At 44.6% G+C, this 12,963-nt stretch overlaps 1 protein-coding gene across 1 annotated transcript; it reads right to left on the minus strand.

Moving 5' to 3' along the window:
• Positions 1-9,466: 9,466 nt before the first annotated feature.
• LOC115643262 (olfactory receptor 51E1-like) lies at positions 9,467-10,287 on the minus strand. The gene is made up of 2 exons (XM_030547144.1): positions 9,800-10,287; positions 9,467-9,641 (listed from the first exon to the last, which is right to left on the minus strand). The coding sequence occupies exons 1-2, from the start codon at positions 10,285-10,287 to the stop codon at positions 9,467-9,469; spliced, it is 663 nt and encodes a 220-aa protein (XP_030403004.1).
• Positions 10,288-12,963: the final 2,676 nt, after the last annotated feature.

Consider the following 12,963-nt stretch of genomic DNA (forward strand, 5'->3'; position numbering starts at 1 on the left):
GCTCCAGTTCAATTGATATGTCTTCCCTGTCCTTAGTGTGGCCAGATGTCCCAATTTTTTAGGGACAGTCCCAATATTTGGAGCTTCTTCTTTTATAAGAGCCTATTCCCCCCCGCCTAGTCTCGATTTTTTACACTTCTATTCTGGTCACATTATCTGTCTTCCTCATTTTCAGTGCTCTGCCAATCTTTGGGTTGTCCACAAATTTTATCTGCACTGATTTTCTATTTCCTTTCAGGTCAGTGATGAAAATATCGAATAACATCAGGCCCAGAACTGATCCCTGCAGAACCCCACTAGAAAAAGCCCCAGTCACAGCACGTGTTTTCTGAGGTCTCTCAGTCAGCTAGTCTTCGGTCCATTTTATGTGTGCTCCAATGATACTGCAGAGTGTTAATTATTTTACCTCACTGTTTTCCCTTCATAAATTAAAATGGCATTGAAAAACCAAAGCTTATTGCATATGCCCATTTCCCTTGAGAAACCAAATATTTACTCCAATAAAAGAGTGAATTCAGGTTTAATTGACAAGACCGGTTTTGCATAAACCTTGTTATTGACTGACATTATTTATATTCTTAGATTATTTTTCTTGAACTAATCCCACAGCAGATTTTCCATTGTTTCCTAAACTTCTCAAATCTTTGCCCTCAGTTTTTAATAGTTTACTTTTAAAACACAGGAATTGACCTAAAACTTTTCTAAGATTCATTTTCTTCTTAATATACTTAATAACCTCATTTTTCGTCAGCCTTAGCTTTGCCAACCAGGGATATTTAACTGATGTCTTTAAAGTCATTTTTTGATTTTCATAAATGCCAATTTATATTGCAGGATATTTATCTCCCCTTGTTCACATTTGTTATATAGTTTCCCCTCACACCGAATTTTGACCTTCACTTTGCAGCTGAACCAAGTTTTTACCCTTCTTGACTGTGGAATTGCGATTTTTCGCTATCTAATAATCTCCCAATTTTTATTTGAACGTTTTTGTCTCAATTTTTCATCCCAATAAGTTCTGCTGATAATTTTCCTCAGTTTTTGGAAACTAGATAGACTCATAGACTCATAGACTCATAGACTCTAGGACTGGAAGGGACCTCGAGAGGTCATCGAGTCCAGTCCCCTGCCCTCATGGCAGGACCAAATACTGTCTAAACCATCCCTAATAGACATTTATCTAACCTACTCTTAAATATCTCCAGCGATGGAGATTCCACAACTTCCCTAGGCAATCTATTCCAGTGTTTAACTACCCTGACAGTTAGGAACTTTTTCCTAATGTCCAGCCTAAATCTCCCTTGCTGCAGTTTAAGCCCATTGCTTCTTGTTCTATCATTGGAGGCTAAGGTGAACAAGTTTTCTCCCTCCTCCTGATGACACTCTTTTAGATACCTGAAAACTGATATCAGGTCCCCTCTCAGTCTTCTCTTTTCCAAACTGAATAAACCCAATTCCTTCAGCCTTCCTTCATAGGTCATGTTCTCAAGACCTTTAATCATTCTTGTTGCTCTTCTCTGGACCCTCTCCAATTTCTCCACATCTTTCTTGAAATGCGGTGCCCAGAACTGGACACAATACTCCAGTTGAGGCCTAACCAGCGCAGAGTAAAGCGGAAGAATGACTTCTCGTGTCTTGTTTACAACACACCTGTTAATGCATCCCAGAATCATGTTTGTTTTTTTTGCAACAGTATCACACTGTTCACTCATATTAAGCTTGTGGTCCACTATGACCCCTAGATCTCTTTCTGCCATACTCCTTCCTAGACAGTCTCTTCCCATTCTGTATGTGTGAAACTGATTGTTCCTTCCTAAGTGGAGCACTTTGCATTTATCTTTATTGAACTTCATCCTGTTTACCTCAGACCATTTCTCCAATTTGTCCAGATCATTTTGAATTTTGACCCTGTCCTCCAGAGCAGTTGCAATCCCTCCCAGTTTGGTATCGTCCGCAAACTTAATAAGCGTACTTTCTATGCCAACATCTAAATCATTGATGAAGATATTGAACAGAACCGGTCCCAAAACAGACCCCTGCGGAACCCCACTTGTTATACCTTTCCAGCAGGATTGGGAGCCATTAACAACTACTCTCTGAGTACGGTTATCCAGCCAGTTATGCACCCACCTTATAGTAGCCCCATCTAAATTGTACTTTCCTAGCTTATCTATAAGAATATCATGCGAAACTGTATCAAATGCCTTACTAAAGTCTAGGTATATATTTTGTGATAGATATTTGTGATAGATATTTGTCTAGGTATATATAGGTATATATTTTGTGATAGATATTTTGTGATAGATATTTGTGATAGATATTTTGTGTCTGCTCAAAATCTTCAACTAGAGAAGTCATCTCATCCACAGTGTTGACCCTTTTGACCCACAGACACTGGTTTGCATCATCTGTACATATATTTAAGAAATGCTCCTGAGCAACAACATCAAATGCTCCTTCAAAGCTTATAATACCTTTGCTCCTTGTCCGCTTTCCTGTCAAACCTTTCATTTTATTTACATATTCCACTTACTCATATCAGCATCCCTCTTAGGATTTGTAAACTTCACTCTATATGTTTCAGGGGTAATCTGAAATTGTTTCAAAACCATTTCTTTGAATTTAGAATAATCTAAAAGATTGCCAATTGGCATTTTATTGAGTATATCCAGTTTTTTACCAATTAACTTTGCAACTACAGTGGGCATCTTCTGTTTAACAGGAATCTTATGAATTACACACACTATCTCAAAGATAGTGAAGTATTCACTAATATCACCTGCCTCATTATATGCAGGACACAGTTGTTCCCATTTGTGGACTTTTGGAGAAGTTCCTGCATTTCTCCTTTCCAACCACTGACCACCTCTCCAGTCAATGTCTTTTTCTTCTAACTGTGTTTTAAAGTGTTGAGTTGCGGTGGGAGTGAGACCAAGTGGTGATGTCAATTCCCCTTTTATAGCTTCTGCCATGTGGAGGGAACTTCATTGTCCCAAACAGAGATACCGGCACAGTTACTGGAAATGTACAGGCACAAGATCGAGTCCAGTGTCACATGAGCTGGTCACATGCCCTTGCATGTATTTCAGCTACAGATGGGGCCAAACTTCTTCCATGGCTCACTGTGTTCATTGATGAGCCATCAAGTTGAATATCCATTCACAAAGTGCTGGTTAGTCTGGATGTTAACTACTTTGTGAGAGTTACCACAGGAGGGAATGCATCTGAAATACAGGTAGATAGTCAATATTTGTTACTTCAGAGGCAAAAATGATACAAACACATAAATAGGATAATCACATTCAGCAAATCACAGCTTTTCCATAGATACCTCACATGAAATAGTTTGTACAAGATTTGTTGCAACTATATAACAGTGGCAAATGTGGGGTGCCAGGGTTTTGCTTTGGTGTACAGGATGTCACAGCAATATAGCTATAGAACTAGAGCTCTCTGAAATCTAATTTTTATTATATAAGATATACGTCCGTGTCCTGAAAGAGACTGCAAACTACTCTGTACCATAAGAGAAAAGCCTGCCGAGGTTCAGAGCAAAGGAAAGTAGCCTCAGGGCCTTGGCACTTGGTGTGCAGCTCCATGCTCCCAGAGGGAGGCACTAGAATGGAAGCTGCATCTGAGTCTGTGCCTAGAAACCCAGAACCAGTGGCAGGGCCTGAAAGTTGCTCTGACTCCAAAGCACGGGGTCCAGTGTGTGGGACCCAAACACACCCTTCTGGCGGGCATAGAACCATGGCAGCTTGAGCAAGGCTGTGACAGCAAACCCGCAGCTGCCACACCAATATTAGAATACTGTGAGTGGAAAGGGAGTAGGGCCGGGTGATCCCAAACCTGTGTGATGAGGTCCTCAAGCTGTTCCCTTCACCCTACCGTGGTTCAGTTCCCCCAGACACTCCAATTGGTTCAGCACATCCTTGCCAGAGCTCCCCCTTCGATGCACTGTTTCCTGTTTCTCTCTTTCGAGGCACATGATTATTAAAGCAAACAGACCCAGGCCCTGCAAATGGGGTTTCTAAAACCTTTCCACAGCACAAGAGATATTGAATACACACAATACTATACCCGCACACCATTCCCTGTCTCAGTGGACATTAGATCATATGAACAGCCATACTGAGCCAGACCATGGGTCCATCTAGCCCAGTATCCTGTCTGCCGACAGTGACCAATGCCAAGTTCTTCAGAGGGAATCCCTATCCTGTCAACCATTCCTAGCTTTTGACAAACAGAGGCTGGGACACAATCCTTCCCCATCCTGCTTAATAGCCATTGATGGACCTGTCCTCCACGATTTTATCTTGTTCTTTTTTGAATCCTGTTATACTCTTGGCCTTCACAACATACTCTGGCAAGGAATTCCACAGGTTGCCTGTGCATTGTATGAAAAAATACTTCTTTTGTTTGTTTTTCAAACCTGCTGCCTATCAATTTCATTTAGTGACCCCTAGTTTTTTGTTATGGGAAGGAGTAGATAACAATTCCTGATTTATTTTCACCACACTGGTCATGAATTTATAGCCCCCTAACATCTCTCCCCTTAGTGGTCTTTTTTTCAAACTGAAAAGTCTCAGTCTTTTAAATCTCTCCTCATACAGAAACTGCTTCATATCCCTAATCATTTTTGTTGCTCTTTTCCAAACACAATTTATCTTTTTTTTTTCAGATGGATTGACCACTTCTGCATGCAGTATTCAAAATGTGAGCATACCATGGATTTATATAGAGGCAATATGATATTTTCCATCACATTGTCTATCCCTTTCCTAATGATTCCCAACATTCTGTTTGTTTGTTTATCACGGCCGGTGCACTGTCTGTTCCAACCCTAATCTTCTATAACTCTACAATTCTATTGGTGGTTCTGCAATTTCACATTTGAATTCCTTCCAAACTCTTGGGTGAAACCATCTGGTCCTAGTTCCCAAATTTCCTGTAATGACATCTCAGTCTGGGACAGTTCTTCAAATCTGTCACCTGAAAAGAATGGCTCAAATTTGGGAATCTCCCTCCTATCCTCAGCCTGTTACCCAGGGTTCTTTCAACCCAAAGCCCTTGGTAGCTTTTACTCTGTGCAAGGAGGTGTCAGGAAATAAATCAGGGGAGACAGGGCCGTCCGACCGATAGATGGCTGCACAAAGAGGACAACACAAGAGTGCTTTCACCTAAAGCTAAACTTTACTAGTCTCAACTTCCGCAACAGGTTAGTAAAAGACCCCCAACCCTTGATAATTACCAAAGCTGAGTGTGGCTCTCGAGTGACACAGCATCAGGCTTCCAGTGGCCAAATCTTCCATCTGCTGGTAGGGACCCCAAGATGTATCCAGAGGGAGATTCCAAAGAGAGTCTAAAAGAGTCCCCAAATGAGTCCAACTATCTTAAGCTTTTTCCCCTTATTTATACATCAGTAATAGAATGACATGTCCCTTAAAGAAACCTTGTTAAGCAAGCAGTTTTAATGATCAAGCAAGATATTTCTTTTGATTATTGATTAACCAGGTGTGGGTTTATTTCAGAGTCTGCAGCCTTGAGACCCCAACAGACATTCCTGAGGGTACATCCTGCTTTTTTAAAATGCATATATCAGCAACTTCAACAGATCTTAAGGTGGCCATCCTGCAGCAAAAAACCTTCAGGACCAGACTTCAAAGAGAAACTGCTGAGCTTCAGTTCATCTGCAAATTTGACACCTTCAGCTCAGGATTAAACAAAGACTGTGAATGACTTGCCAGCTACAAAACCAGTTTCTCCTCCTTTGGTTTTCACACCTCAGCTGCTAGAAGAGGGCTTCATCCTCTCTGATTGAACTAACCTCATTATCTCTAGCCTGCTTCTTGCTTGCATATATATACTTGCCCCTGGAAATTTCCACTACATGCATCTGACGAAGTGGGTATTCACCCACGGAAGCTCATGCTCCAAAACGTCTGTTAGTCTATAAGGTGCCTCAGGACTCTTTGCTGCTTTTTAAGGTGACTGTGTGTCCTCTCGACACCAAGGGAGGAGTGGACCGGGTAAATATCCAACACAAGCCAGGATTCAGGCCAGGGCAGGACAGTGCAGTTCTTTGGTGCAAGGCTGGGGAGCTGGGGGGAAGTGGCTTGAGCCTCTCTAGTGTTAGTTATGAGTGGCTAGGAGTTTATTCATGTAACTCAGGTGGGTGTGTCCCTGCCTGTGGATGTCTGTGTAAGCACAGAACCTGCCAGAGGTTTGTGGCTTGACTCAGCATCACATGACAGAGGGATACACCAGGTTGGTAGGACAGAGGGCTCAGTTGTCCACAGTCCTGGTTACACCCTGGGGAACCCATCATAGGGGATCTGTTCTTGGGCTAGTCCCAGAAAACACAGGGACTCTCACAAGATCCCCTGTATGGGCAGATTGTTCAAAGCCAAGGGGGCTGGCTGGTGATGCTTAGAGGAAACAGCCAAGTCCACAGACGTCCACCTCTCACTTTTAAATAACTCTTTCCTCCGTTCTGTGTTCAAGGAACAGCCTCCCTGTGGAAAAAAAACCCAGATTTTTATCTGCTCTTCCTGTCCTCCAGTGGCTCTAGTGTCCAAGCTGCTTACCCTGCTAGAACCCAGGCAATGGGAATTGCTTAGGTGGCTAGCAGCTGTCGCACCATGATGGGACGAGAACAGGGTGTGATACTGTATGATTGAATATGACCACTTTTATCATTGTTACTGCCACAGTTATATAATTGTAACAAATTTGTACACAATATGTCCTGTCAGCTGTTAATGGAAAAGTTATGATTTGCTAAGTATGATTATCCTGTGTATATGCATGTGTCATCTTTGTGTCTGATGTTATTAATATTGGTGATGTACTGGAATGGGCTTTGTTTGGGACAGTAACATTCCAAGCACAGGGCAGAGGATACCAAAGAGACATCTGTGGCTTGTCTTCATTTCTCTGCACTGGGTTTCTAACATGGAAGCTCTGAACAAGGACTAAAGACCCCCAAATTGCTTTGTTTATTTCCAGAGACACTTTTGAAAGCTAGCAGTTTATTCTATTACTGCTGAGATCCTGATCTCTGAACACTGAAAAGCCACTTGGATGTATCTGATTTATTAACCATTTATAACTCTTTCTGTTTTCTTTTATTATTAAACTTTAGTTTTTAATTGCTAAAGAGGTGGTAGAAGTGGGATTATTGGGTAAGATCTGAGTTATGTATGGACCTGGATAAGCAGCTGGTCTCTTCAGATTGGAAGGACTCCTTATGTGGTGGAAATTGGTTTTTACTGACTTCTAATCATGGAGTCCAGTGTCCAGGTGCTGAGCCCAGGGCTGGGATGTGTCTAGTTAACCAGTGTGGTGAAGCAGAAGTTTATATTTATTACTGGCTTGTTATAATGTAACCACAGAAAAACCACCAGCCTGGGTTGACCCTACCCTCTTTCTCAGCAGTTTGTCCTGAGTTTGGCATCCTCAGCCGTGTGCCGCTGAAGCACGGTCACACATGGACAGTATTTTCTGTTGATTGGTTCTACAAACAGTCTTGAGCCAGGAAAATAGCCTAGGGTACCTAGCTTACAATTTAGTGCTGAGGATCTCCCCTGATGTCAGTGACGCTGCAACCACTTACACCAGTTGAGAATTTGGCCCAAGACATATTAACTAGAGATAATGCATCAGCAGAAACTAGTCAGCTGGGAGTGAAGAGTCTCAGCTCTTCCCCAGATTCACTGGGTAACCTTGGGCACAGCTTCTCCCTGCATTAAATGGAGATGATTATTTATTATTTCCAGTGTGCTGCTACGAAAAGCCCCTAATCAGGGCTGCAGAGTCACACCCTGCACTGATGTGGTTCCTTACAGCACATCCTTGTCCATTCTGCACTCTGTAAAGTTCCAGGCAGCGTGTGAACCCTGGTAAACAAGCAAGACAAGGCTGAAAACTGAACTGTGCGGAAACCTGTTTTTGCGTCTCTAGTTTTTAGCTGTTTTTTTAAAAATTCCTCCTGTTTAAGAAGGACGTCAATGCCATTGATCACAACACACAAATAGCCTCACTGTCTGTAAGACAACACAGAGGAGCAATGCCAGTTCATGGCCAGAGCAGTGGTGGTGGAGCAGTGTCGGGGGTCAGGACTCCTGCTTTCTATTCTCAGCTCTGCCACAGACTCATTCTGTGGCCTTGAGTAAATGACTTTAGCTCTGTGTGGCTCTGCCCATCCATGACATGGGGAGAACCCTGCCTGGCAGCCTAGCTAAAGAACTTCTAGATGTTGTGATCAAAATCTGTCATTCCAGATACGCTGCCATGTAAATTGCTGGCTCATGGTAGCCGTGGCATTTATCTCCCTCTGTGTGAACTACTGCAGCCACCCAGCCTCTGCCCAGTGTCCCCCCTTCCCAGCCAAGATGGGGCTTGTCCTTCCGCCTGTGTCAGCTGTTGTCCTCCTAGCTTCAAAGCTGATCCCTTGCCCTGCCCCCGAGGCCTGGCTCAGGACAAAGGGCTCCCAGCCCAACACCCTGCCAGCCACAGACCCCCAGCCAGGAGGAACAAAACATAGAATCATAGAAGATTAGTGTTGGAAGACACCTCAGAAGGTCATATAGTCCTACCCCTGCTCAAAGCAGGACCAATCCCAACCTGATCATCCCAGCCAGGGCTTTGTCAAGCTGGGCCGTAAATACTTCTAAAGATGGAGATTCCACCACCTCCCTAGGGAACCCATTCCAGTGCTTCATCACCCTCCTAGTGAAACAGTGTTTCCTAATATCGAACCTAGACCTCCACCACTGCAATTTGAGACCATTGCTGAAAGTTAAGGAAATAAGCCACGCAAGGGTCTCTCCCCTCAAGACTTTGCAGCTGAGCTTTAGGCCCCACAAGTTGTATTATGCACAGTCTCAGCTGACTGCATCACAACCCTGTTCCCAACTCTCAGCTGATTTTATACAGTTTGCAGGCTTCCCTCTCTGCTCCGGACTGGCCTGCTGGCCCCAGCGCTGCATCCTCACTGCAGGTTCCTTGCCAGGCTGCAGCAGATCCCAGCCCAGCCCCGGAGCAGAGGGAGCCCAGATTGCGGGAGAGGAAGGTGCAGATGATCCAGCAAGCAGATGGGGATGGAGAGGAGGGAAGTGAGTAACAGGGGATGGGCTTTGATGTAAGAGATGGGGAATGGTGCAGGTTCTGGTGGAACAGGTGGGACAGCGGAAGCGGCCTTGTGGACAGAAGTAAGTCAGGGGTCAGGGTCTTGGGGAATAGGCAGGGCAGGAGTGGGGCCTCAGAGGTCTAGTTAAAAGCAATTAGAAAGGTGGAATCCTATGAGAGAATGAGTTGTATGTAGACAGAGTGCAGCAAGGGCAGGAAAGGATTTAATGTCACTTTGACTGTCCAGTAAATGATTGCGAGAAGGGGGCCCAGCACCATCTCACCAGCCAGCTCTGCACAGAGCTTGGTCTGAGATCCAGAGCACCAGGAGAAAACGTTAGGCCCCTTTATTAGTAAAGAGCCAGAGCAGCCTGTCCCGGATCTGTTTGGTCTTCACACCGTAGATGATGGGGTTTATCATGGGTGGCAGCAAGACGTACAGGTTGGCAATGAGAACGTTGAAATGCAGGGGCACATTTGGGCAAATCTGTTCATGACAGAGATGATGAGATCTGGGAAGTAAAAAGCTAAAATGACAAAAAGGTGGGAGCTGCAGGTCCCAAAAGTCTTGAGACGTGTGTTTTCTGTGAGGAGGCTGAAGATGGCCCTGAGGATCTGGATACAGGACTCCCCAATATAAATCACATCCAGACCCATCAAACAGAATTACCCAAAGAGGCCGTAGTAACTACTGACACGGGTGTCGGCACAGGCTAGGTTCACCATAGCTATGTGCAGGCAGTACGGCTGGGGGATTATGTTGGTTCTGCAATAAGGCCATTGTCTTGGCAGTAAGGGATAGGATAATACAACTATGAAACCAAGCAGCACCACGGCCAGGCCAATCTTGGCCACCAGGGGGTTCATCAGAGTGGTGGTATGTCTTAAGGGATGGCAGATGGCCACAAAGTGATCCAAAGCCATGGCTACGAGAATCCCAGACTCCATTGCTAAGAAGCAGTGAATGAAGTACGTCTGGGTGAGGCAGGCATTGAAATTGATCTCTCTGGAATTGAGCCAGAAAATTGCCAGCATTTTGGGCAGGGTGGATGTATACAGGACCAGGCTGGTGACAGCCAGCATGCAGAGGAAATAGTACATGGGCTCATGGAGGTTCAGCTCCATTTTCACAGTGAACAGGATGGTGAAGTTCCCCATGATGGCTATGATGTACACGGTGCAGAAGGGGATGGAGATCCAGACATGAGCTGCTTCCAGGCCAGGAATGCCCAGCAGGATGAAAGTGGAGGCAGGACCGGAGCTAATATTTTTAGCGCCCTAGGCGCACGGCCATTTCGCCTCCCCGCACGCTGGTCCCTCGGCTCTGGTGGAGCTGCTGCAGTCATGCCTGCAGGAGGTCCACCGGAGCCGTGAGACCAGCGGACCCTCTGTAGGCATGACTGCAGCAGGTCAACCAGAGCTGCCTGCCCCCCCCCCCGGCAAAATGCCACCCCCCAATAATCCTGGCGCCCTAGGCAATTGCCTGGGTCACCTAAAAGGAAGCGCTGGCCCTGGGTGGAGGGGTTGGTGAAGTTGGTTGTGTTGGAATCTGACATTCAGTAGGGGAGAAAGTGTCCAACTCTGAGGCAGAACGGGGTCTCCTGCATGCACTGAACATTCCCCTGACTTCAAGTATGTGCCCAAGCTCTAGTGTGGTGGTCGCAGTACAAATACCTGGATGGAGAGAAAACATGAATATGAGCTAGTGACCATCACCTTCAGCCCCCCAGTAAAACCTCTCCAGCACATCATCAAGGATCTACAACCTTTCCTGAAGGACAAGCCCTCACTCTCACAGACCTTGGGAGACAGGCCAGTCCTTTCTTACAGACAGCCTCCCAACCTGAAGCAAATACTCACCAGCAACCACACACCACACAACAAAAACACTAATTCAGGAACTTATCCTTGCAAAAAAGTCCATTGCCAACTCTGTCCACATATCTATTCAAGGGACACCATCATAGGACCTAATCACATCAGCCCCCACAGTATCAGAGGCTCGTTCACCTGCACAACTACCAATGTGTTATATGCCATCCTGTGTGAGCAATGCCCCTCTGTCATGTACATTGGCCAAACCGGACAGTCTCTACGCAAAAGAATAAATGGACACAAATCAGACATCAAGAATTATAACATTCAAAAACCAGTCGAAGAACACTTCAACCTGCTGGGTCACTCAATTACAGACCTAAAAGTTGCAATACTCCAACAAAAAAACCTTCAAAAACAGACACCAATGAGAAACTGCAGAACTAGATTAATTTGCAAACTGGACACCGTTAAATTAGGCTTGAATAAAGAGTGGGAGTGGATGAGTCATTACACAAAGTAAAAACTATTTCCCCATGCTAATTTCCTCCTACTGCTACTCACATTTTTCTGTCAATTGTTGGAAATGGGCCATCCTGATTATCACTACAAAAGTTTTTTTTTCCCTCCTGCTGATGATAGCCCACCTTAATTGATTAATCTTGTTACATTCATATGACAACACTCATTTTTCATGTTCTCTGTGTATATATATATCTTCCTACTGTATTTTCCACTGCATGCATCCAGTGAAGTGAGTTTTAGCCCACGAAAGCTTATGCCCACATAAATTTGTTAGTCTCTAAGGTGCCACAAGTACTCCTCGTTTTTTGGTTGTTGTTTTTTTTTGCTGATACAGACTAATACAGCTACCACTCTGAAATGTGAATATGAGACACTACATGCACCGCTGGAGGCTGTTCTCATGGGCAAAGCAGATTGGTCACTCTTCGCACACTGAAAAATGATATTTTCATTATTCAGAGAAATGAATTATGAAGAACTGAGCCTACTAATGCCAATTCCATATTTTATGGTGCTCCCTGCTCAATAATTCCTGCACATCATGGGATGAGAAACCTTACTAGGCACCAGTAGGAAACACAATGGTGGATACTGGTTATCCATCATTCTTCCTTAGGCTTTTTCTACACTACCGTGTTTTTTCACAAATAAGCAGGTTTTGCCAAAGAAACAACAGCTGTCTACATACTGCACAGTGACTTTCAATGACAGAACTCCTCAGATCCAGTGACATCATATAACCACCTTGACAAGAGTTCTAGGCACAAGTTTTGTTGGCAAAGTGCCAGTGTAGACACTTGTGCTTGTTTTATCAGTATAAATGGCCTCTGGAAGGTGTCCCACATTGCTCATCCTGAGGGCTCTAGGGAAGAGTTTCAACTCCTCTTCCCTGCATTAAGGTAAATGCTTTCTCCCCTTCCCCCTTTAAAGGCTCTGGAATTTTGAAATTCCTCTTCCTGTTTGCTCGGTGTGGAGTGCTCATGTCACACCTTCCCAGGTTGTCGTGGTGGCTAAATGCTGCGGACACTGCGGAACTTCTGGAGTTGCTCAGTGTTTGGGGAGGAGGCTGTGCAGTCCCAGCTGCGCTCCAGCCATAGGACTGTCAATACCTAAGCGCAGATTTCATGCAGCATGTGGGAAAAGAGCTACAATCGGGACACACTGCAGTAAACAGCAAAGGTGAAGGAATTATGGCACATGTACCAGAAGACAAAGGAGACAAGCAGTGTCTCCAGTGCGGTGCCACAGAACTGCCGCTTTTATATGAAGTTGGATGCTATCCTCAACAGTGACCCCATTTCAACCACCAACAGCCCCGTGGGTACATTGGTGGGGGTACTCCTCTCAGCGTACATAATCTACCTCTCTGAGAGGCGGTAGCTAGATTGATGAAGAATTCTTTGGTAAATCTCATGCTGTGTATACCAGGGTTAGGTTCACATAGCTACATTTCTCATGGGTGTGGGGTTTTTTTACAATTGAAAAAAAGAGCAA

Source organism: Gopherus evgoodei, unplaced genomic scaffold (assembly GCF_007399415.2).
Source record: "Gopherus evgoodei ecotype Sinaloan lineage unplaced genomic scaffold, rGopEvg1_v1.p scaffold_54_arrow_ctg1, whole genome shotgun sequence".
Classification (NCBI taxonomy): domain Eukaryota; kingdom Metazoa; phylum Chordata; order Testudines; family Testudinidae; genus Gopherus; species Gopherus evgoodei.

Bases quoted from the DNA above. Each gene is read 5' to 3' on its own strand.
- LOC115643262 (XM_030547144.1), bottom strand. From the start codon at position 10,287: ATGGGGAACTTCACCATCCTGTTCACTGTGAAAATGGAGCTGAACCTC. The intron at 9,642-9,799 runs GTAATTCTGTTT...TTTACTTCCCAG, and splicing joins AGTTACTACGGCCTCTTTGG to ATCTCATCATCTCTGTCATG.